Source organism: Crotalus tigris, unplaced genomic scaffold, assembly GCF_016545835.1.
Source record: "Crotalus tigris isolate CLP2741 ecotype Arizona unplaced genomic scaffold, ASM1654583v1 scf7180000019840.879747, whole genome shotgun sequence".
Lineage (NCBI taxonomy): Eukaryota > Metazoa > Chordata > Lepidosauria > Squamata > Viperidae > Crotalus > Crotalus tigris.
This window is the reverse complement of record NW_024097736.1, coordinates 30592-52573: the sequence shown is the minus strand read 5'-3', so window position 1 is coordinate 52573 and position 21982 is coordinate 30592. Positions and strand designations below refer to the sequence as shown.

The 21982-nt window shown below is 45.9% G+C and overlaps 1 protein-coding gene across 1 annotated transcript; it reads left to right on the top strand.

The window, feature by feature from the left end:
• Positions 1–547: 547 nt before the first annotated feature.
• Positions 548–21277, top strand: LOC120317837 (rho guanine nucleotide exchange factor 17-like). The gene is made up of 11 exons (XM_039364756.1): positions 548–1203; positions 3577–3650; positions 5850–6043; positions 7222–7460; positions 9997–10246; positions 11482–11568; positions 13304–13371; positions 14405–14553; positions 16914–17088; positions 18234–18491; positions 20972–21277. The coding sequence occupies exons 1-11, from the start codon at positions 1017–1019 to the stop codon at positions 21145–21147; spliced, it is 1857 nt and encodes a 618-aa protein (XP_039220690.1). The 5' UTR covers positions 548–1016; the 3' UTR covers positions 21148–21277.
• The last annotated feature ends 705 nt before the right edge of the window (positions 21278–21982 follow it).

The window sequence follows — 21982 nt, the reverse complement described above, 5'->3', positions numbered from 1 at the left end:
ACTGTGGAAAGGACTGTGTTGCAGATTGGAGATAGATAGACTACCCATTTGCATCACTCAGGACAGGAAAAAAAACCCTCCCAGTGGCCTCAACGGCTCTCTAAAAGAATGCAAATGACCAATTTTTCTGCAAGGAGTATAAATCCTTCCCTTCCCCCACCATCCAGTCAGAACTGAAGAAGCTTCTTGGATGAGAAGAGAAACATCTTCAAAGAAAAGGCTCCACACCCATTTGCACCACTCGGGTGACCCCGAGGACACAGATAAGCCTCCAAGTGGCCTCAACGACCCTCTAAAAGAAGGCAAATGACCAGTTTTTCTGCAAGGAGTATAAATCCTTCCGTTCCCCCACCATCCAGTCAGAACTGAAGAAGCTTCTTGGATGAGAAGAGAAACATCTTCAAAGAAAAGGCTCCACACCCATTTGCACCACTCGGGTGACCCCGAGGACACAGATAAGCCTCCAAGTGGCCTCAACGACCCTCTAAAAGAAGGCAAATGACCAGTTTTTCTGCAAGGAGTATAAATCCTTCCGTTCCCCACCATTCAGTCGGAGCTGAAGAAGCTTCTTTGGATGAGAAGTGAAGCGTCTTCGAAGAAAAACAAGAAAGTCCAGTTCCCTCTTGGAAAAAAAAAGGACACCTTTTGCAACAAAGGTGACGAGAAAAATCGAAACACGGGGCAAAACCCGCTTAACCAATTTTTCACTTAGCCGCATTCGTTTCGGGCTCAATTGTTGTAAATTGAGGACTGCCTGTAGAACGACAACCGGGCTTTTGTGTGTGTGTGGGTGTGGGTCACGTTTTTAGGTTAACATGACCCACCCCAAAAGCCCAGTTGTGATTCTTTTGGTCTGCTAGAGGAAAATTGGGCCTTTTTTGTTTTGTTTTTTGTTTTTTCGGGGTTTTTTTTTCCCAGCAATGCTCAGATTTTCCGCAAGTTTTTGAGATTCCCACGCTCCCCGTTCTGATCTCTGCTCTGTTCTTCAGACCCTGGATGACGTCATCAAGGATTTAATGGCCGCCATCCACCGGGAACTGACGGAGAAGCAGTCGGTGTCCTTCAGCCTCTCCTTCCCGCCCAACAAGATGGAGCTGACCGTCACCAAATCCGACAGCACCGACTCTCACATTTATGAATTTCCCAATCCGGATGCCCGGCACAGTTTTGAACAAGGCTTCGAGGACGCGAAGAAGAAGCTAGGTAGCCTCTTTGGGTGGTTTGGCACCGCTTAGAATGAACGGCGGTGCTTTCTAGAGCAAACTCAATGCTCTTTCTTACCGGCGCACCCCGCAGGTAGAAAGCTAGCCCCTCACTGTGAAAATGAGCCTGTTGTCTGCACCCTGACATGCTGATTTTCTATGAACAGGGATTGGATTCAGTCTGAATTCAAATCTAAATAGCCAACTTGGTGCTCCTTCTTAGCTGCACACCCCGCAGGTAGAAAGCTAGCCCCTCACTATGAAAATGAGCCTGTTGTCTGCTCCCTGACGTGCTGATTTTCTGTGCACAGGGATTGGATTCAGTCTGAATTGAAACCTAAATAGCCAACTCAGTGCTCCTTCTTAGCTGCACACCCCGCAGGTAGAAAGCTAGCCCCTCACTGTGAAAATTAGCTGTCTGTCTGCTCCCTGGCGTGCTGATTTTCTATGAACAGGGTTTGGATTCAGTCTTAATTCAAACCTAAATAGCCAGTTCATTCCTCCTTTCTATCTGTGCACCCCGCAGGTAGAAAGCTAGCCCCTCACTGTGAAAATTAGCCTGTTGTCTGCGCCCTGACATGCTGATTTTCTATGAACAGGGATTGGATTCAGTCTGAATTCAAATCTAAATAGCCAACTCGGTGCTCCTTCTTAGCTGCACACCCCGCAGGTAGAAAGTTAGCCCCTCATTGTGAAAATGAACTGGCCGTCTGCTCCCTGACATGCTGATTTTCTGTGCACAGGGATTGGATTCAGTCTGAATTCAAATCTAAATAGCCAGTTCATTCCTCTTTTTTACCTGTGCACCCCGCAGGTAGAAAGCTAGCCCCTCACTGTGAAAATGAGCCTGTTGTCTGCGCCCTGACATGCTGATTTTCTATGAACAAGGATTGGATTCAATCTGAATTCAAATCTAAATAGCCAGTTCATTCCTCTTTTTTACCTGTGCACCCCGCAGGTCGAAAGCTAGACCCACACTGTGAAAATTAGCCTGTCGTCTGCTCCCCGATATGCTGATTTTCGATGCTCCCTCTTAGCTGCACACCCCGCAGGTAGGAAGCTAGCTCCTCGCTGTGAAAATGAGCCTGCCGTCTGCGCCCTGACTTGCTGATTTTCTATGAACAGGGATTGGATTCAGTCTGAATTCAAATCTAAATAGCCAACTCGGTGCTCCTTCTTAGCTGCACACCCCATAGGTAGAAAGTTAGCCCCTCGCTGTGAAAATTAGCCTGTTGTCTGCTACGCGACATGCTGATTTTTTGTGAACAGGGATTGGATTCAGTCTTAATTCCTGGAAGCCAAATCTAGTTGCTCGTGCACTCTTTATGAGATTTTTTTTGGGTTTTCAATAGGGCGATCTGCAGGGTTGACAAGGCGCGGGAAAGCTTTTAATCTATTCCAATTCATGTTGTGCTTTCGCTGTGACACTGCACAGGGGCATCAGCAACTGATTGGATGATGCTACAAGTTTGCTAAGAGTTTTTTTTTAAATTATACTTTAAAGGAAGACTAGAAACGAGAAGAGATAAAAACATGTAAAAAAGAGAAAAAGGTAAAAATATGCATGGAAAAATCAAATGAGTGAAGAAATGAGCTAAAATACCATGGGCATTGTGGTTTTCTAATATATTATGGAGAGACAGTTTGGTGTGGTGGTTAAGGCATCAGGCTGGAAACCAGGTGAAGCCGAGTTCAAGTCCTGCCCTTATGCATGAAATCGGCTGGGGGACTTTGGGCCAATCACCAGGAGACGGGGAGTTTAATCCCACCTTAGGCATGAAAGCAGATGGGTGAGTCTGCCAATCACCAGGAGACAGTGAGTTCTAGTCCCGCCTTAGACATGAAAGCCTGCTGGGTGTCTTTGGGCCAATTACCAGGAGACTGTGAGTTCTAGTCCCTCCTTAGGCATGAAAGCCATCTGAGTGACTTTGGGCCAATCACCAGGAGACGGTGAGTTCTAGTCCCGCCTTAGACATGAAAGCCTGCTGGGTGTCTTTGGGCCAATCACCAGGATGTTGTGAGTTCTAGTCCCAGCTTAGGCATGAAATTGGCTAGGGAACTTTGGGCCAATCACCAGAAGACGGTGAGTTCTAGTTCTGCCTTAGGCATGAAAGCCGGCTGGTGGATTATGGGCCAGTCCCTCTTTCAGCCCAGCCCACCTCACAGGGTTGATGTTGTGGGGAAAACAGGAAGAAGAAGGAGTATTAGCTATGTTCACCGACTTGAGTTATATATAAAAAAATAATAAAGGCGGGATAAAAATGAAGAAATACTGATTCTTTATGCAATTATAAAATGTATTGTAAAACTGAAAATCGGAGTTACGTCTCAAGCTAAGGCTGCAGTGTTTATTTATTTCTCTTTAATTATCCAGCTTCTAACAAAAACTGTCTGGATCCTGAGTTCCTGAAGGCAATTCCCATTATGAAAACACGGAGCGGGATGCAAGTAGGTGGAAGCTTTTTCGATCCAACCCAAGGTTGTTCTTTTCTCGCACTTGCTACAGGCTCTGCAGTAGAATGGAGTGGAGTGGAGTGGAGTGGAGTAGAGTAGAGTAGAGTGGAGTGGAGTGGAGTGGAGTGGAGTGGAGTAGAGTAGAGTAGAGTAGAGTAGAGTAGAGTAGAATAACAGACTAGAATAGAATAGAATGGAATGGAATGGAATGGAATAGAAAATATGGAATGGAATGGGATAGAATAGAATAGAATTATAGAATAGGTTAGAATAGAATACCGTAGGTTAGAATAGAATAGAAATATAGAATAGAAATACAGAATAGAATAGAATAGAATAGAAATACAGAATAGAAATACAGAATGGAATAGAATTGAATAGAATGGAATGGAATAGAATAGAAAATATGTAATGGAATGGGATAGAATAGAATAGAATAGAATAGAATAGAATAGAATAGAATTATAGAATAGGTTAGAATAGAATAGAATAGAATAGAATAGAATAGAATAGAATAGAATAGAATAGAATAGAATAGAATAGAATAGAAAATATGTAATGGAATGGGATAAAATAGAATAGAATTATAGAATAGGTTAGAATAGAATAGAACAGAACAGAACAGAAAATTAAAATAAAATAAAATAATAGAGTTGGAAGGCACCTTGGAGGTCATCTAGTCCAACCCCCTGCTCAAGCAGGAAACCCTAGACCATTTCAGACAATTGGTTGTATGTTAAGAAGTTACTCTTTTCATGGGCCAAGTGTTTAAAAGACCCTTTAATGCAACTCCCTGGATTTATTGCGCTGCCATTGAATGACGTAGCTCCTTCACGACTAATTTTGCTTCTGTATCCCTAAATCTCAGAACTGGCTGTTCAAGTAGAATGTAAAAGTTTGAGTATAGACCTACATCTTGACTTTCAACCGTTCGTTTAGTGACTGTGAAGTTACATTGGCAGTAAAAAAAAAAAAAGTGACTTACGGCCAGTTTTTTGCCTTTACAATTGTTGTAGCAGCATCTCTGTGGTCATGTGGACAAAATTCAAGGGCTTGCACCTAACGTGTATTTTATGACAGTTGCATTGTCCTGGGATCCTGGGATCACCCTTTTTGACCACCTATATCAGGGGTCTTCAAACTTGGCCCTTTTATGACTTGTGGACTGAGCACGCTGGCTCAAGAATTCTGGGAGTTGAAGTCCACGAGTCATGAAGGGGCCATAGTTTCCCCATGCTGGCTGAGGAATTCTGGGAGTTGAAATTCCACAAGTCATGAAGGGGCCAAAGTTCCCCCATGCTGGCTCAGGAATTCTGGAAGTTGAAGTCCACGAGTCATGAAGGGGCCATAGTTCCCCTATGCTGCCTTAGGAATTCTGGGAGTTGAAGTCCCCGAGTCATGAAGAGGCCATATTCCCTCATGCTGGCTGAGGAATTCTGGGAGTTGAAGTCCACACCTCTTAAAATGGCCGAGGTTAAGAAACATTAGTTTAGCTCTTTCTGAGCATTATTTCCCCCTCACATTATGTCAGGGGTATTCAGGCATGGCCCTTTTATGACTTCTGGACTTCGACTCCCAGAATTCTGCCTGGCTGAGGAATTCTGGGAGTTGAAGTCCACAAGTCCTAAAAAGACCCCTGGCTTAGAGTGGTGTTTCCCATCCTTTTTAAGATTGATGGACTTCAACTCCCAGAATTCAATTGCCGGCTGAGGAATTCGGGGAGTTGAAGTCCACCCATCTTCGGTTGAGAAACTCTAGGTCAGTGGTTCTCAACCTGTGGGTGGGGACCCCATTTGGGGTTGAACGACCATTTCGCGGGGGTCGCCAAACAATGCAGTCCGCCATTTTTTCCCCCTTTTCCTTAGCTGTGCTACTCCCTTTTATTCTATTGGCTTTTGAAAGCCAATAGAATAGACTCTCTTGAATAGAGTCTAATTCCATTGGCTTTCAAAAGCCAATAGAAATTGTCCAGGCTGTCTCTGCCCTGCTGAGCCCGCCAAAAGTCCCATTCTGCAAACGGTGCTGCACCAGTTGAGTAGTCCTTGACTTACGACCGGTTGGAGGTCGCGGCATTAAAAAGGTTGAGAACCACTTCTCTAGCTTAAACACGGCATGGGCAGGAAACCCTCCACTCTTTTGCCTGCTGCCAAGGAAGACCTTAAGGGAGACTTGTTTTGCTTCCCCCCTCCCCAGTTCTCCTGCGCCTCCCCCAGCCACAACAACCCGGAGAACGCCTACGAAGTCTGGGTCTGCAACAGCGACGGCTACGTGGGGCAGGTGTGTCTTCTCAGCATCAAGAAGGAGCCCATCGTGGAGGCCTGCATCGCTGTCTGCTCTGCCCGGATTTTGTGCATCGCCTCCGTGCCGGGTCTCAAGAGGATCTACAGGTACCAGCCCTGCCAACCACCCTCGTCCTCTGGGCACATCTGCGTGGGAACCTCTAGGGGACCTGCCAGGGTTCTGCTGCAGAAGGAAGGAGGGGTCAGTGGGGAGTTTTTGTTTTAATTAATTGATTGATTTAGAAAAAAATAATATACGGGCCATGTTTTCTTTATTTATGTAGAATAGAGTAGCATAGCGTAGACTCAAAAGAATGGAATGGAATGGAATAGAATAGAAAATATAGAATAGAATAGAATAGAATAGAATAGAATAGAATAGAATAGAATAGAATAGAATGAATAGATAGAATTGAAGACGTATGGACACATGGAATGGAATGATAGTGAAGAGTATAGAATAAGACAAAAAAAAAAAAAAAAAACAAGATAGAATGAAAAATAATGAATGGAATGAATGGAATAGAAATATAGAATAGAATAGAATAGAATAAATAGAATAGAATAGAATAGAATAGAATAGAATGAATAGAATAGAATAGAATAGAATAAAAAATAGAATAGAATGGAATAGAATAGAATAGAATAGAATAGAATAGAATAAAAAATATGGAATGGAATAGAATAGAAAGAATAGAATAGAATAGAATAGAATAGAATAGAATAGAATAGAATAGAATAGAAAACATGGAATAGAATAGAATATAGAATAGAAAATAGAATAGAATAGAATAGAAAATATGGAATGGAATAGAATAGATAGAAAATATGGAATGGAATGGAATAGAATAGAAAATATAGAATAGAATAGAATAGAATAGAAAATATGGAATAGAATAGAATAGAATAGAATAGAATAGAATAGAATAGAATAGAATAGAATAGAAAATATGGAATGGAATAGAATAGATAGAAAATATGGAATGGAATAGAATAGATAGAAAATATGGAATGGAATGGAATAGAATAGAAAATATAGAATAGAATAGAATAGAATAGAATAGAATAGAATAGAATAGAATAGAAAATATGGAATAGAATAGAATAGAAAATATAGAATATAGAATAGAATAGAATAGAATAGAATAGAATAGAATAGAAAATATGGAATGGAATGGAAAATAAAATAGAACAGAGCAGAACCCCAAAGCAAATTAAACCTAGAATTAAACATGTAATAATGTCCTGCAGACTCACTTTTCATTTTCCAACGCCTTCTTCCCCAGGGAACATCCAGTCTCTCTGGCCAGCCCAGCCTCGGAGCCGGCAAACCCCACCCTGGATGAGGCTGCCCCTCAACCGTGTTTGCACATCTCCATTTCTGGATCTTCTCTGGAGATCTTGGAGCCGATGGACACTGCTGGCCAGGAACTCGTCCCGTTTGACAGCGATGACACCGACGACGAGTCCTCGCCCAGTCCCTCTGGCACCCTTCAAAGCCACTCCACCATCTCCAGCTTTACCAGTGAGTTGTCTGTTTCTGGGAAAAGAGGACACTGTGACCTGTACAGGGCGTTCATTTAGTGACCGTTCCACATTATAACGGCACTGAAAAAAAGTGACACGACCATTCTTCACACTTACGACCGTTGGAGCATCCCTATGGTCACGTGATCCAAATTCAGACGCTTGGCAACTGGCATATACTTAATGACAGTTGCAACGTCCCGGGGTCACGTGATCCAAATTCAGACGCTTCATATTTATGATGGTTCCAGTGCCCCCGGGTGTCACGTGATCCCCTTTAGCAAAAAAAGCCAGATTCACTTAACAACTGTGTCACTAATTGAACACCTGCAGTGAGTCACTTAACAACAGTGGCAAGAAATGTCATAAAACGGAGCCAAATTAATATACGTCTCACTTAACAACCAAACTGTTGGGCTCAATTGTGGCGGTAAATGGAGGACTACCTGTACTGCAAAAGTCCCGTTCAACACACACATATACTCACACAAAAACTCATACACGGAGTTGTTGTTTTTCAGCCCGTTTTCTTCTACCAAGACTTGGTGGCTTTCATAAACATTTTAAAAAAATCCAGCTTTTTTTTTTCCAGCAAGTACTTGATAAATCAGCATGGAAGCATTTGAGCACAAACAATTCAGTTGTCTCTCTGTTCCTAAGAAACAGGCCTTTTATTACCTAGCAAAATGTCCAAATATTTCTACTCCCTGGAAGCTGCCCTTGTTTATCCACATTTGAGAATCACAGCGTTGTTAGAACCAAGACCGGAATAATATGACGTATTCTGCACCAAATGAGAATTTGTTATCAGGGAGGTTTGTTATTGTTTATATGAATGCTGTGCCTAGAGATGGTGTGATAGGATATCCTATTAATAAACAATGCACTGGAATAAACCATCATCCCAAATAACAATGCTCCCTCCTAAAACAAATATTTTTTTTATTAAAAGGGGCAGTCCTAATCTTTTGAAACAGAATGAAGCATTTATTATAACAGCCTTTTAAAAATAGCAGCACATAAAAAAAAAATCTCCAGGCATAACTTCCTGTTTAGCTATAAACTATTTTTCCCAAGCTGATGTCTGCTAAAGTTGGTGGGACTTGACTCCTCCGATTTTTCTGCCAGAGGACGTGCTAGCTGCAAATTTAGGACGTTACAACTCCACTTCAAGGAAGGGACTGTGGGTTTGGGAGAAGGGTTTTACGCGACTTGTAATAACTCGCCTGCATTCTGGAATAAAAGCGTGGAGGAAGTGGGTTTTCCAAAATCTCTTGAATATGAGAAGCCAGGAAAAGGGCAGAGAAGAGCAGGGAATATGGTGATGGGCTTGGAAGCAAAATCTTATGAAGAAGGGTTGAAAGAATTGGATGTGTTTCGAAGGAAGGAAGGAAGGAAGGAAGGAAGGAAGGAAGGAAGGAAGGAAGGAAGGAAGGAGGGCAGATTGAATAGAATAGAATAAAATAGAATAGAATAGAATATGGAATAAAATATGGAATAGAATAGAATAAAAAAGAATAGAATAGAATGAATAATATAGAATAGAAAAGGAATAGAAAAGGAATAGAATAAATAGAATAGAATAGAAAAGAGTAGAATAGAATAGAATAGAATAGAATAGAATAGAATAGAATAGAATAGAATAGAATAGAATAGAATAGAATAGAATAGAATAGAATAGAATAATAGAGTTGGAAGGGACCTTGGAGGTCATATAGTCCAATCCCCTGCTCAGGCAGGAAACCGTGTACCATTTCAGACAAATGGTTGTCCAATCTCTTCTTAAAAACTTCCAGTGTTGGAGCAATCACCGCTTCTGGAGGCAGGTGGTTCCACTGGTTAATTGTCCTCACTGTCAGAAAATTTCTCCTTAGTTCCAGGTTGCTTCTCTCCTTGGTTAGTTTCCATCCATTGCTTCTTGTCCTGCCTTCGGGCACTTTGGAGAATAGCTTGACTCCCTCTTCTTTGGGGCAGCCCCTGAGATACTGGAAGACTGCTATCATGTCACCCCTGGTCCTTCTCTTCATTAGACTACACCAGGGGTAGGCAACCTTGGCTCTTTTATGACTCGTGGACTTCAACTCCCAGAATTCCTGAGCCAATTGTGCTGGCTCAGGAATTCTGGGAGTTGAAGTCCACGAGTCATAAAAGAGCCAAGGTTGCCTCCCCCTGGACTAAACATTCCCAATTCCAGCAACCGTCCCTTATATGCTTTAGCCTCCAGTCCCCCGATCATCTTTATTGCTCTTCTCTGCACTCTTTCCAGAGTCTCAGCATCTTTTTTACATTGTGGTGACCAAAATTGGATGCCGTATTCCAGGTGTGGCCTTACCAAGGCCTTGTAAAGTGGTATTAACCCTTCACCTGATCTTCATTCTATCCCTCTGTTGATGCAGCCCAGCACTGTGTTGGCCTTTTGGGGCAGCTGCAGCACACGGCTGGCTCCTATCGAAGGGATTGTCCCCTTAAATAGGTTTGCAAATGTTTGCGAGTCGAGAAACCCCTATATTTGGCGGTCCTCTTTCTTTTGCCAGATGAGGAGAGCCCCAGTTCCAAAGATGTGACGGCCGAGACCACCAGCTCGGAAGAGGAGCAGGACCCCAGTAGCTTCCTCCCCATCGGCCGCCCCTTCGCCCCGAACCAGATCGGCGAGAGCCCCATGGACGGCCGAGCTATGAGGCGCTCCAGTCAAGGCTCCTTCACCAGGGCCAGCCTGGAAGACCTGCTCAGTGTGGACCCCGAGGCCTATCAAAGCTCCATGTGGCTGGGCACCGAGGATGGTTGGTAAGGAGACCCTACCCTGGCATCTCTTGGGGTTTGGGGCTAACAGGCGGTGTCAGTACCCCCGTTTCTCCTGAGTGTCCAGACGAGACAGAGGCTCCCTAAGCCAGGGGTCTTCAAACGTGACCCTGTTAGGACTTGTGACCTTCCACTCCCAGAATTCCCCAGCCAGCATGGATGGGCTTCACCTACAATTCCTGTCAGCGTGGATGGACTTCAACTCCCAGCATTCCCCAGCCATCCAGAAACAGTGCCTTAAGCCAGGGGTCTTCAAGCCACTAGTATGTAAAATGAGAGCAAAGGCCACTCCCTTCTAGCACTGAGGGTGTTACCTAGTTGGGTCACGAAACATCTGCAAGAAACCAGCCAAGCTCAGAGAGCAGCAAGGATCCCACAGCTCTTCCTTCCTTCCTTCCTTCCTTCCTTCCTTCCTTCCTTCCTTCCTTCCTTCCTTCCTTCCTTCCTTCCTTCCTTCCTTCCTTCCTTCCTTCCTTCCTTCTAGCACTGATGGTGTTGCCTAGCTGGGTCACAAAACGTCTGCAAGGAAACAGCCAAGCTCAGAGAGCACCAAGGACCCCACAGTCTTCCTCCTTTTCCTCCTCCTCCTCCTCCTCCTCCTCTCTCCTTCTCCACAATCCCCCCTCCCTTCTAGCACTGAGGGTGTTACCTAGTTGGGTCATGAAACATCTGCAAGAAACCAGCCAAGGTCAGAGAGCAGCAAGGACCCCACAGCTCTTCCTTCCTTCCTTCCTTCCTTCCTTCCTTCCTTCCTTCCTTCCTTCCTTCCTTCCTTCCTTCCTTCCTTCCTTCCTTCCTTCTAACACTGATGGTGTTGCCTAGTTGGGTCATGAAACGTCTGTAAGAAACCAGCGAAGCTCAGAGAGCAGCAAGGATCCCACATTCCTCCACCTCCTCCTCTTCCTCCTCCTTCCTTCCTTCCTTCCTTCCTTCCTTCCTTCCTTCCTTCCTTCCTTCCTTCCTTCCTTCCTTCCTTCCTTCCTTCTAACACTGATGGTGTTGCCTAGTTGGGTCATGAAACGTCTGTAAGAAACCAGCGAAGCTCAGAGAGCACCAACGAACCCACAGCTCCTCCTCTTCTTCCTCCTCCTCCCCCCCCTCCTCCCCATGAGTCTAGTACAGTTTTTCATCTCTCATCTCTGTGAAATCAGCCCGGTGCCCTTTTTTGCCTTGATTTGCCTCCGGACCCGGACCTCACGTCTCTCCCCTTTGGATTGCAGCATCCACGTCTATCAGTCTTCAGACAACATTCGCAACAGGAAGAACAGCCTGAAGATGCAACATTCGGCCTCCGTCACCTGCATTTTGTAAGTGTCAAGGCACATTTAGGGGGCACTGACCACATACAGCCCATGCCCCACTACGCTGGACCGGTTGCTATTCCGTGCGGTTTAAGGAGAAATCCAGTTTTGCCGCCCACGGTAAAGGAATGAATCGAAAAAGAGATTTAGCGAAGGGTGGAGAGTTTAGAGCAGGGGTCTTCCAACTTGGCCCTTTGAGGACTTGTGGACTTCAACTCCCAGAATTCCTCAGCCAGGCACGCGTGCCTGGCTGAGGAATTCTGGGAGTTGAAGTCCACAAGTCATCAAAGGGCCAAGTTGGAAGACCCCTGGTTTAGAAGATGTTTTGAACATGGGACGAGCGAATTGGATCTGGGGGGGGGTGGAGGAAGGGAAGCATCCATCACGATTGGATCTAGGGGGGAGGAGGAAGGGAAGCATGGGCTGCTCCATGACTTGAATGGTTCTCCTTCCCATGAACCATGCACAGGTTGTCTCTTGACCTTTTAGGGGCCTCCATTCCAGGAGGATGTGAAGCCAAGAATGGACAACCATTTGGCTGGTGTGCTTTGAGGATTCCTAACTTGGGTCAGAGGTTGGACTAGAAGACCTCCAAGGTCCCTTCCAGCCCCAGGAGTCTATGCTACTATGACCTCCAAGGTCAACTTCCCCACCTTAAGAGACTATGCTTCTGTGACCTCCGAGGTCCCAACCCTAGGAGACTATGCTTCCGTGACTCCTAAGATCCTTTCCCTCCCTAAGAGTCTATGATTTTGACCTCCAAGGGTTCCTTCCTGCCCCAGGAGTCTATGATACTGTGACCTCCGAGATCAACTACCCACCCCAGAGGTCTATGCTACTGTGACCTCCGAGGTCTCAACCCTAGGAGACTATGCTTCCGTGACTCCTAAGATCCTTTCCCACCCTAAGAGTCTATGATTTTGACCTCCACGGGTTCCTTCCTGCCCCAGGAGTCTATGCTACTGTGACCTCCAAAGTCAACTTCCCCACCTTAAGAGACTGTGCTTCTGTGACCTCTGAGGTCCCAACCCTAGGAGACTATGCTTCTGTGACTCCTAAGGTCCTTTCCCACCCTAAGTGTCTATGATCTTGACTTCCAAGGGTTCCTTCCAGCCCCAAGAGTCTATGATACTGTGATCTTCAAGGTCAACTTCCCACCCTAGGAGACTATGCTACTGTGACCTCCGAGGTCCCAACCCTAGGAGACTATGCTTCTGTGACTCCTAAGGTCCTTTCCCACCCTAAGTATCTATGATCTTGACTTCCCAAGGGTTCCTTCCAGCCCCAGGAGTCTATGATACTGTGACCCCCAAGGTCAACTTCCCACCCCAGGAGTCTATGCTTCTGTGATCTCCGAGGTCCCAACCCTAGGAGACTATGATTTATTTATTTTTTTCTAAGCCTTTGCCATTTCAGTTGTGGGACTGGATCAGAGCCGATCAGCAAATAAAAAGCATTTAAGAATGTATTTGGGATAACACACTCCAGGCTTAGGACTCAACGGAGATGAATTATTTTTTTAACTGCTGCTCTGGCCACCATCATATTACGTGTGGATAGGTTTCCGAGCGGCCCAGATTTATCTGACGTAAAGTGTGTGGTTCCTTTCCACACCCCTCAATATTATTGTAATTTATTTTAGAGAGGGGGAAAAAAATGTGGGATAGCATAGAACTGTCCTGCGTTATAGGGAAGTTGGGAAGCATATCGATTTGATAAAACCACTGTTATCCTTCTACAGGTATCTTGATAACCAGGTGTTCGTGTCTCTGGCCAATGGAGAACTGGTCGCCTATCAGAGAGAGGCAGGTAAAAAGCTTGAATATAAATACCTGCCACTTAAGGACACCTTGCCTTCCCCGGTGCTTTGGCTCCGAACGTGGCCCAGGATAATTTTCTCCTATTTCTCCCACCCTTGCAGAACTACACCTCCCATCACCCCCACCCAGCAAAGCCCTGGCCACGTCTGCTTTCCTGTTCTGGATGGGTTGAGAATGTTGGGGCTGGCAGTCCCACAACCCTGGGGGGGCGGGGGGACACCAGATGGAGAGAGGTGACCTTGCAACATTGGAAGCACGTGTGAACCCTATTCCCATTTCAGACAGCCATTTGTCTGAAATGGTATAGGGTTTCCTGCCTGAGCAGGGGGTTGGACTAGATGACCTCCAAGGTCCCTTCCAACTCTTTTCTATTCCAAGAGACTGGAGAGCCGTTTGTCTGAAATGGTCTAGGGCAGTGGTTCTCAACCTGTGGGTCGGGACCCCATTTGGGGTCGAACGACCATTTCACGGGGATCGCCAAACAACGCAGTCCGCCATTTTTTCCCCCCTTTTCCTTAGCTGTGCTACTCCCTTTTATTCTATTGGCTTTTGAAAGCCAATAGAATAGACTCTCTTGAATAGAGTCTAATTCTATTGGCTTTCAAAAGCTAATAGGAATTGTCCAGGCTGTCTCTGCCCTGCTGAGCCCGCCAAAAGTCTCATTCTGCAAACGGGGCTGCACCCGTTGAGTAGTCCTCGACTTATGACCGGTTGAGTAGTCCTCGACTTATGACCGGTTGGGGGTCGCGGCATTAAAAAGGTTGAGAACCACTGCTATAAAGCCTACGCACAGGGAATCTTTTCAACTCAAGGTTACACCTGCTAGGAGTTAGCTGACTGTACTCAAGGGAGGTTGAACATAGTAGCTCCTTTGTGGCTACTAGGGATTCCAGGCTGATCCCTCTTTTGACCCCGTCTCCAGGTTCACCCTCTCCTCCTCCTACGACCACATCACCCAAATAGCGAGGCGTCTTCCACGAAGAAGCAAAACGCAGCTTGCCTATCTCCTTTCTTTTTTCCAGGACGCTTTTGGGATTCTCACAACTCCAAATCTCTCTTGTTGGGCTCTCCGGGCAGCCCCGTAACCAAGATGGTGGCCGTGGGCGGGAAGCTCTGGTGTGGATGCCAGAACCGAATCGTTATCCTCAAGACTTCTGCGCTGCTTCAGGAGGTAAGAAGGAACCAATTCTAGCTCCACCAGCTTCTGCAGGCAACATCAACAGCAGGTGGATACCTGCAACCAGATTCCTCCAGGGTTTTGCAAGGGATCTTGGGGAACCAGGAGATCAGTGGTGATAGGGTTGGAGACCCCATGCCCATAGCTGACTTCGGGCTTCTAAAATAACACATACAAGGTTGTTGAGCAGGATCCATCTTCCCATCCTGCATGCTTGATCTTTTGGTGCCTGTTGTTGGGAGGGGAAGTGAAAGAGTCTGCAGGTACGACACCCAACAAAGCAAAGACTTGGAGAGAGAAACATGTACAGCTAGTCCAGGGGTAGGCAACCTTGGCTCTTTTATGACTCATGGACTTCAACTCCCAGAATTCCTCAGCCAGCATGGCTCAGCTTGGAAACCTCGCCCTTTCCCCTCAGCATGGCTGGCTCAGGAATTCTGGGAGTTGAAGTCCACGAGTCATGACCATAGCTCACCTGTGCTGGCTGAGGAATTCTGGGAGTTGAAGTCCACGAGTCATGAAGGGGCCATAGTTCCCCCATGTTGACTGAGGAATTCTGGGAGTTGAAGTCCGTGAGTCATGAAGGGGCCATGGTTCCCCCATGCTGGCTCAGGAATTCTGGGAGTTGAAGTCCACGACTCATGGCCATAGTTTCCCCCATGCTGGCTGAGGAATTCTGGGAGTTGAAGTCCACGAGTCATGAAGGGGCCATAGTTCCCCCATGTTGACTGAGGAATTCTGGGAGTTGAAGTCCGTGAGTCATGAAGGGGCCATGGTTCCCCCATGCTGGCTGAGGAATTCTGAGAGTTGAAGTCCACAAGTCATGAAGGGGCCATAGTTCACCTGTGCTGGCTGAGGAATTCTGGGAGTTGAAGTCCACGAGTCATGAAGGGGCCCTAGTTCCCCCATGCTGGCTGAGGAATTCTGGGAGTTGAAGTCCACGAGTCATAAAAGAGCCAAGGTTGCCTACCCCTGAGCTAGTCCTTAACTTACGACCAAAACTGAGCCCAAAATTTCAGTTGCTAAGCAAGACAGTTGTTAAATGTATTTTGCCCCACTTTACAACCTTGCCACCATTGTTAAGAGAATCGTTAGGTTAGTGACACAACTATCTAGCAAATCTGGCTTGCCCCACTGACTTTGCTTGTCAGAAGATCATAAAAGGGGATCGTTCACATGACACACGCACACACACCCGGGACTCTGTGACCGTCATAAATATGAGTCAGTTGCCAAGTGTCTGAACTTTGATCACATGACTATAGGAGTGCTGCAGTGGTCGTAAGCGCGAAAAACGGTCCCAGGGCACTTTTTTCAATGTTGTCGTAACTTTGAACGGATACTAAACAAACTGTTGTAAGTCCAGGACTCCATATACTCACTTATTCTAGCGGCTGTCATAATTTGAAATGGTGGCTAAACAAATGCTCCAACAGTTTGTCTGAAATGATATAGGGGTTGGACTAGAAGGCCTCCAAAGGTCCCTTCCAACTTTATTATTCTATCCTATCCTATCCTTATCCTATTCTATTCTATTCCATTCCATTCCATTCCATATTCTGTTCTGTTCTGTTCTATATTATTCTACTCTATTCTACTCTATATTCATTCCATATTCTATTCTGTTCTATTCTATTCTATTCTATTCTATATTTTCTATTCTATTCTCTTCTATATTTTCTCTTCTATTCTATTCTATTCTATATTTTCTTTTCTATTCTACATTTTTTTTCTATTCTATTCTATTCTATTCTGTATTTCTATTCTATTCTATTCTATATTTTCTATTCTATTCTATATTTTCTATTCTATTCTATTCTATATTTTCTATTTTATTCTATATTTTCTGTTCTATTCTATTCTATTCCTGTTCTATATTCTATTCTATTCTATTCTATTCTATATTTCTATTCTATTCTATTCTATTCTATATTTCTATTCTATTCTATTCTGTTCTGCCCTGTTCTATATTCTGTTCTATATTATTCTACTCTATTCTACTCTATACTCATTCCATATTCTATTTTGTTCTATTCTATTCTATTCTATTCTATTCTATATTTTCTATTCTATTCTATTCTATAATTTCTATTCTATTCTACTCTATTCTATTCCTGTTCTATATTTTATTTATTCTATTCCATTCTGTTCTATTCTATTCTATTCCTGTTCTATATTTTATTTATTCTATTCTGTTCTATTCTATATTTCTATTCTATTCTGTTCTATTCTATTCTATTCTATTCTATTCTATTCCATGTTCCATTCCATTCCATATTCTGTTGAGACGTTCTCATAAAGGACGCGAGTATCTTCATGAGAAATCAACCAGGTCTCTCTGCTCTCCTTCCCAGCACACATTTGTGATCGGGCAAGACGGCACCCGCAGTGTGACGTGCCTGGTGACCTCCAGCGTCGGGATTTGGATCAGCCTCCAAGGCAGTGCCCACGTCAGGCTTTATCATCCTGCCAGCTATGATCAGTTGGCGGAAGTGGACGTCACCCCTCCGGTCCACAAGATGCTGGCAGGTAAGGCCCTCGAGATCCGATGCCAGGCATGAGGTTGCGGTATGTGTGTCTGTGTGTGAGCCTGCGTGTGTGTCTTTATGAGATGAAGTGGCTGGAAACACTTCCACCTAAGACAGTGTTTCTCAATCTTGGCCACTTGAAGATGGGTGGACTTCAATTCCCAGAATTCCCCAACCAGCACGCTGCCTGGAGAATTCTGGGAGTCAGAGGAGTCAGAGTCCATCTTTGCTGACCGGAGAATTCTGGGAGTTGATGTCCATCTGTGCTGACTGGAGAATTCTGGGAGTCAGAATCCATCTCTGCTGGCTGAGGAATTCTGGGAGTCAGAGTCCATCTCTGCTGGCTGGGGAATTCTGGGAATCAGAGTCCATGTCTGCTGACTGGGGAATTCTGGGAGTTGAGGTCCACCTGTGCTGACTGGAGAATTCTGGGAGTCAGAATCCATCTCTGCTGGCTGGGGAATTCTGGGAATCAGAGTCCATCTCTGCTGGCTGGGGAATTCTGGGAATCAGAGTCCATCTCTGCTGACTGGGGAATTCTGGGAGTTGAGGTCCACCTGTGCTGACTGGAGAATTCTGGGACTCAGAATCCATCTCTGCTGGCTGGGAAATTCTGGGTGTTGATGTCCACCTGTGCTGGCAATAATAATAATAATAATAGTAGTAGTAATAGTAGTAGTAGTACTAGTACTAGTAGTAATTCATATACCCACATACACATATATATATGACCCATAGAAACAGTACCGCTAGTTCATATGTGTACATATACATAGCGAGAAAAACAAATTTTGTGACTTTACCAAATGAATGGCATATGGAACAAAGCTGTATGTATGGATGTATGTATGTATGTATGAATGAACGAATGCTGCTCTGGATTTTTTATCTCTCCAGACTGCAGAGCAACACAGCATTGGGGGCTCTCCACAAAGATGGAACAAACAAGCCACGATTGTGTTTGCAACCACCCTTTTAAAAAAAAAGGCGCTGCATTCAGTCGTGTGGTTATAGCCACCCCCTTGATTTTTTCGGACAGAAAGAGAAACCAAGGCCAGACAAACCATCCTTCCTGGGCTTGGATTTTGAGGACCACCTGAAAAATGAACCGAAAGACTTTTAACCTTCATCTCTCCCCGGCTGTAGGATCAGACGCCATCATCCGACAACACAAGGCGGCTTGCTTGAGGATCACCTCCCTCTTGGCCTGCAAAGATCTGCTCTGGATCGGCACCAGCGCAGGGGTCGTGTTGACCCTCCCCATCACCGGCAACCCTGCTGCTTTGAAGACCCCTCCTCTGCCCGTTGGACTGTCCCAAGGCCACACCGGTCACGTCCGATTCCTCACGTCCATCGAGCTGCCCGAGGGATTTAATGTTCTTTTTCCCCTGCCAGGAGAAGCAGGTGAGCAGATCAGAGGCTGATTCCGTGCAAGTAGTCCTTGTTTAATGTCTGCCTCACTGAGCGACCGAAATGAACGATGGGGCGGGGGAAAAGGAAACTTTTGTGACTTGCACGCACGACCTGAACGGTTGTGTGGAAACAAACACGGGACCCCAAAACCAATCATCAAGGCCTAGGGAAGTCACAGGCAGTCCTCAGCTTACAACAGCTCACTTAGTGACTGTTCAGAGTTACAACGGCACTAAAAAAACGACTTAGGACCATTTTGACACTTAGGATTGGTGCAGTGTCCTCATGGGGACGGGATCAAAATTCAGATGACTCATAGTTATGATGGTCACAGTGTCCCGGGGTCACGTGATCCCCTTTTGCTCAGGCAGGAAACCTTACACCATTTCGGACAAATGGCTGTCCAGTCTCTTCTTAAAAACTTCCGGTGTTGGAGCATTCACCGCTTCTGGAGGCAGGTGGTTCCACTGGTTAATTGTTCTAACTGTCAGGAAGTTTCTCCTTAGTTCTAGGTTGCTTCTCTCCTTGATGAGTTTCTATCCGTTACTTCTTGTCCTGCCTTCAGGCGCCTTGGAGAATAGCTTGGCTCCCTCTTCTTTGGGGCAGCCCCTGAGATACTGGGACAATACTGTCGTGTCCCCCCTCGTCCTTCTCTTTGTTAAACTAGACATATCCAGTTCCAGCAACCGTATGCTTTAGCCTCCAGTCCCCTGATCATCTTTGTTGCTCTTCTCTGTACTCTTTCTAGAGTCTCAGCATCTTTCTTACATATTTCCCTTGAGTAGTTCTTTATTTAATTAGCCATGCAAATTCAATCAAGAATTATGTGCGTGGAAATCATTATTCTAAGAATTACACAGCCTCCAGTCTCCTGATCGTCTTTGTTGCTCTTCTCTGCACTTTCTAGAGTCTCAACATCTTTTTTACATCGTGGTGACCAAAACTGGATGCCGGATTCCAAGGGTGGCCTGACCAAGGCCTTGTAAAGTGGTATTAACCCTTCATGTGATCTTGATTCTATCCCTCTGTTGATGCAGCCCAGCACTGTGTTGGCCTTTTGGGCAGCTGCAGCACACGGCTGGCTCCTATTTAGGTGATTGTCCACTAGGACTCCAAGGTCCCTCTCACAGTTACTGCTATTGAGCAAGGTACCCCCTATACTATACCTGTACATTTTATTTTTCTTGCCTAAATATAGAAGCTTCCTAATTAGCAAATCTCAAGTTACAGGTCATCCTTGATTTAACAACCACCGTTCAGGGCAAAATTTCTGCCGCTAAGCAAGTCAGTTCTTCAGTGAGCTTTGCCCCATTTTACGACCTTGCCACCGTTGTTAAGCAAATCACTGCATTTAAGCCAGTAACACGGTTGTTAAGTGAATCTGGCTTCCCCCAGTGACTTTGGCTTGTCAGAAGCTCGCCAAAGGGGATCATGTGACCCTGGGACACCGCAACCATCCTAAGTACATGCCAATTGCCAAGCCTTCGAATTTTGATCATGTGACTAGGGGGAATACTGCGACGGTCGTAACTGTGAAAAATCAATGATTCCTTTAATATTATTACGTAACAACCTCTGCCTATTCCAGGTCCTTGGGAAGGACTCGGTAGGTCAGTGGTTCTCAACCTTTTTAATGCCGCGACCCCCAACCGGTCGTAAGTCGAGGACTACTCAACCGGTCGTAAGTCGAGGACTACTCAACTGGTGCAGCACCGTTTGCAGAATGGGACTTTTGGCAGGGCTCAGCAGGGCAGAGACAGCCTGGACAATTCCTATTGGCTTTTGAAAGCCAATAGAATTAGACTCTATTCAAGAGAATCTATTCTATTGGCTTTCAAAAGCCAATAGAATAAAAGGGAATGGCACAGCTAAGGAAAAAGGGGAAAAAATGGCGGACTGCATTGTTTGGCGACCCCCGTGAAATGGTCGTTCGACCCCAAATGGGGTCCCGACCCACAGGTTGAGAACCACTGCGGTAGGTGGAGAAGAGTGCCAAATCTCATCTAAACATCTGGCTGGTTATGCAGCCAATCACAATAATAATGTCGGTCTTATACTCAGCTCGTGCAAGAAAAGTGCAGAAACTGATTGTAAACAATGATGTAGTCACAAAAATCCCTCACTGTAACATCTGGGGGGAAAAAATATCATGTGCTCATAATGAAAAATTGGTGGGAACAGAGAGTTGAAAAAGTAATCCAAAATGAAGGAAGTTAAAATATTGTAGGATTTCTGAATACAAACTAAGTCTTGGCACGTAACGCACCAGATTTAACTGGGTGGTTAAACAGTCGCGTTTTTTTCAGTGCCGTTGCAAACTTTTGAGTGGTCACTAAATGGACTGCGAGTCGAGGGCTGCCCCTACGGTGCATTTGGTTTTCCTTGGGTAGATTTAGACTAGCACGGCGCAGAATTGTGTCTTGATCAACTACATCTCTCTCTCATACACCCACACCCCTTTCCCCGTACAGGTGCGGAAAAATCGAGCGACTTGGACAAACGGGATGCGACACGACACCGGCCTTCCAAGTCCAAAATGCTGGTGGTCAGCGGCGGAGACGGCTACGAGGATTTCAGACTCACCAACAGCAGCGAGACCGTCGGCCGGGATGACAGCACCAACCACCTCTTGCTCTGGAGGGTCTGATGTGGGTCAGAACGGGGCGCCCCCCCTGATTGTGGGGCAAGGCAGAGAGAGCAAGAGAGACAGACCCGAATTCCCGTCCTCGCCGTTCACACCTGAACGGGTGAATTTCTTTAGCTGTGCCTCATCCTCCCTCTCGACTGTCTCGTACGTGTGATCGCAACCCGGACCTACGGGGGGGGCGCCGTGCCTTGAGGAGGATTGTCGCCGATCCCCCGCCGCCGACCGACCCCCTTAGAACGCACGTCCCTATTGCACGCCTCGCGCTTACCGCTGTCTCTAAGTGTAACGGGGAGGCGCCCGCACGCACGCGCCCGTGGGTGCGAGAGCTGGAGGAGGGCCTGAGGGGGCCACGCTGTCACACGGAAGCCCCGTGGGAAGGCCCGAAGGTGCACCTCCGGCCCCATTTACGAGGGGATAGTCCGCTTTGCCGAAACGATTCGGTGAGACGCCCCCCCCCCCGAGGGATTGGACCTTGTGTCGATGATGGTCTTCTAAGCCACCTCAGGAGGCTTCAACGAGATCGAGACCTCATTCCAGAATTCTGTTCTCCATCCAGACTTTGGTTCCCTCACGTGCTTGGAATTCTGGCATTCCAAATCCAGAATGCCACCCTTAGCCTCCTGACCCTTCGCACGCCAGGATCTTCCGATTCGCCGTTTCACCACCATCTAGGGATTTCTCTCCCTCGTCGCCAGGCGACCGATAACTCGAGGGGGGGGCTGTGTTGCTTGCCCGTGGGTGCGCGTGTTGCATCTTTGTGTAAAATAATCTTTATTTATTGTTGATCGGAGCAAAGAGGGGCTGTTTCAGGCCGCAAGAGAGAGAAATGAGAGGG

Excerpts from the sequence above, each read along its gene's own strand:
- LOC120317837 (XM_039364756.1), top strand. The coding sequence starts at position 1,017 with ATGGCCGCCATCCACCGGGAACTGACGGAGAAGCAGTCGGTGTCCTTC. Across the intron at positions 7,461-9,996 it reads CACCATCTCCAGCTTTACCA|ATGAGGAGAGCCCCAGTTCC; the intron begins GTGAGTTGTCTG and ends TTCTTTTGCCAG. Across the intron at positions 11,569-13,303 it reads GCCTCCGTCACCTGCATTTT|GTATCTTGATAACCAGGTGT; the intron begins GTAAGTGTCAAG and ends ATCCTTCTACAG.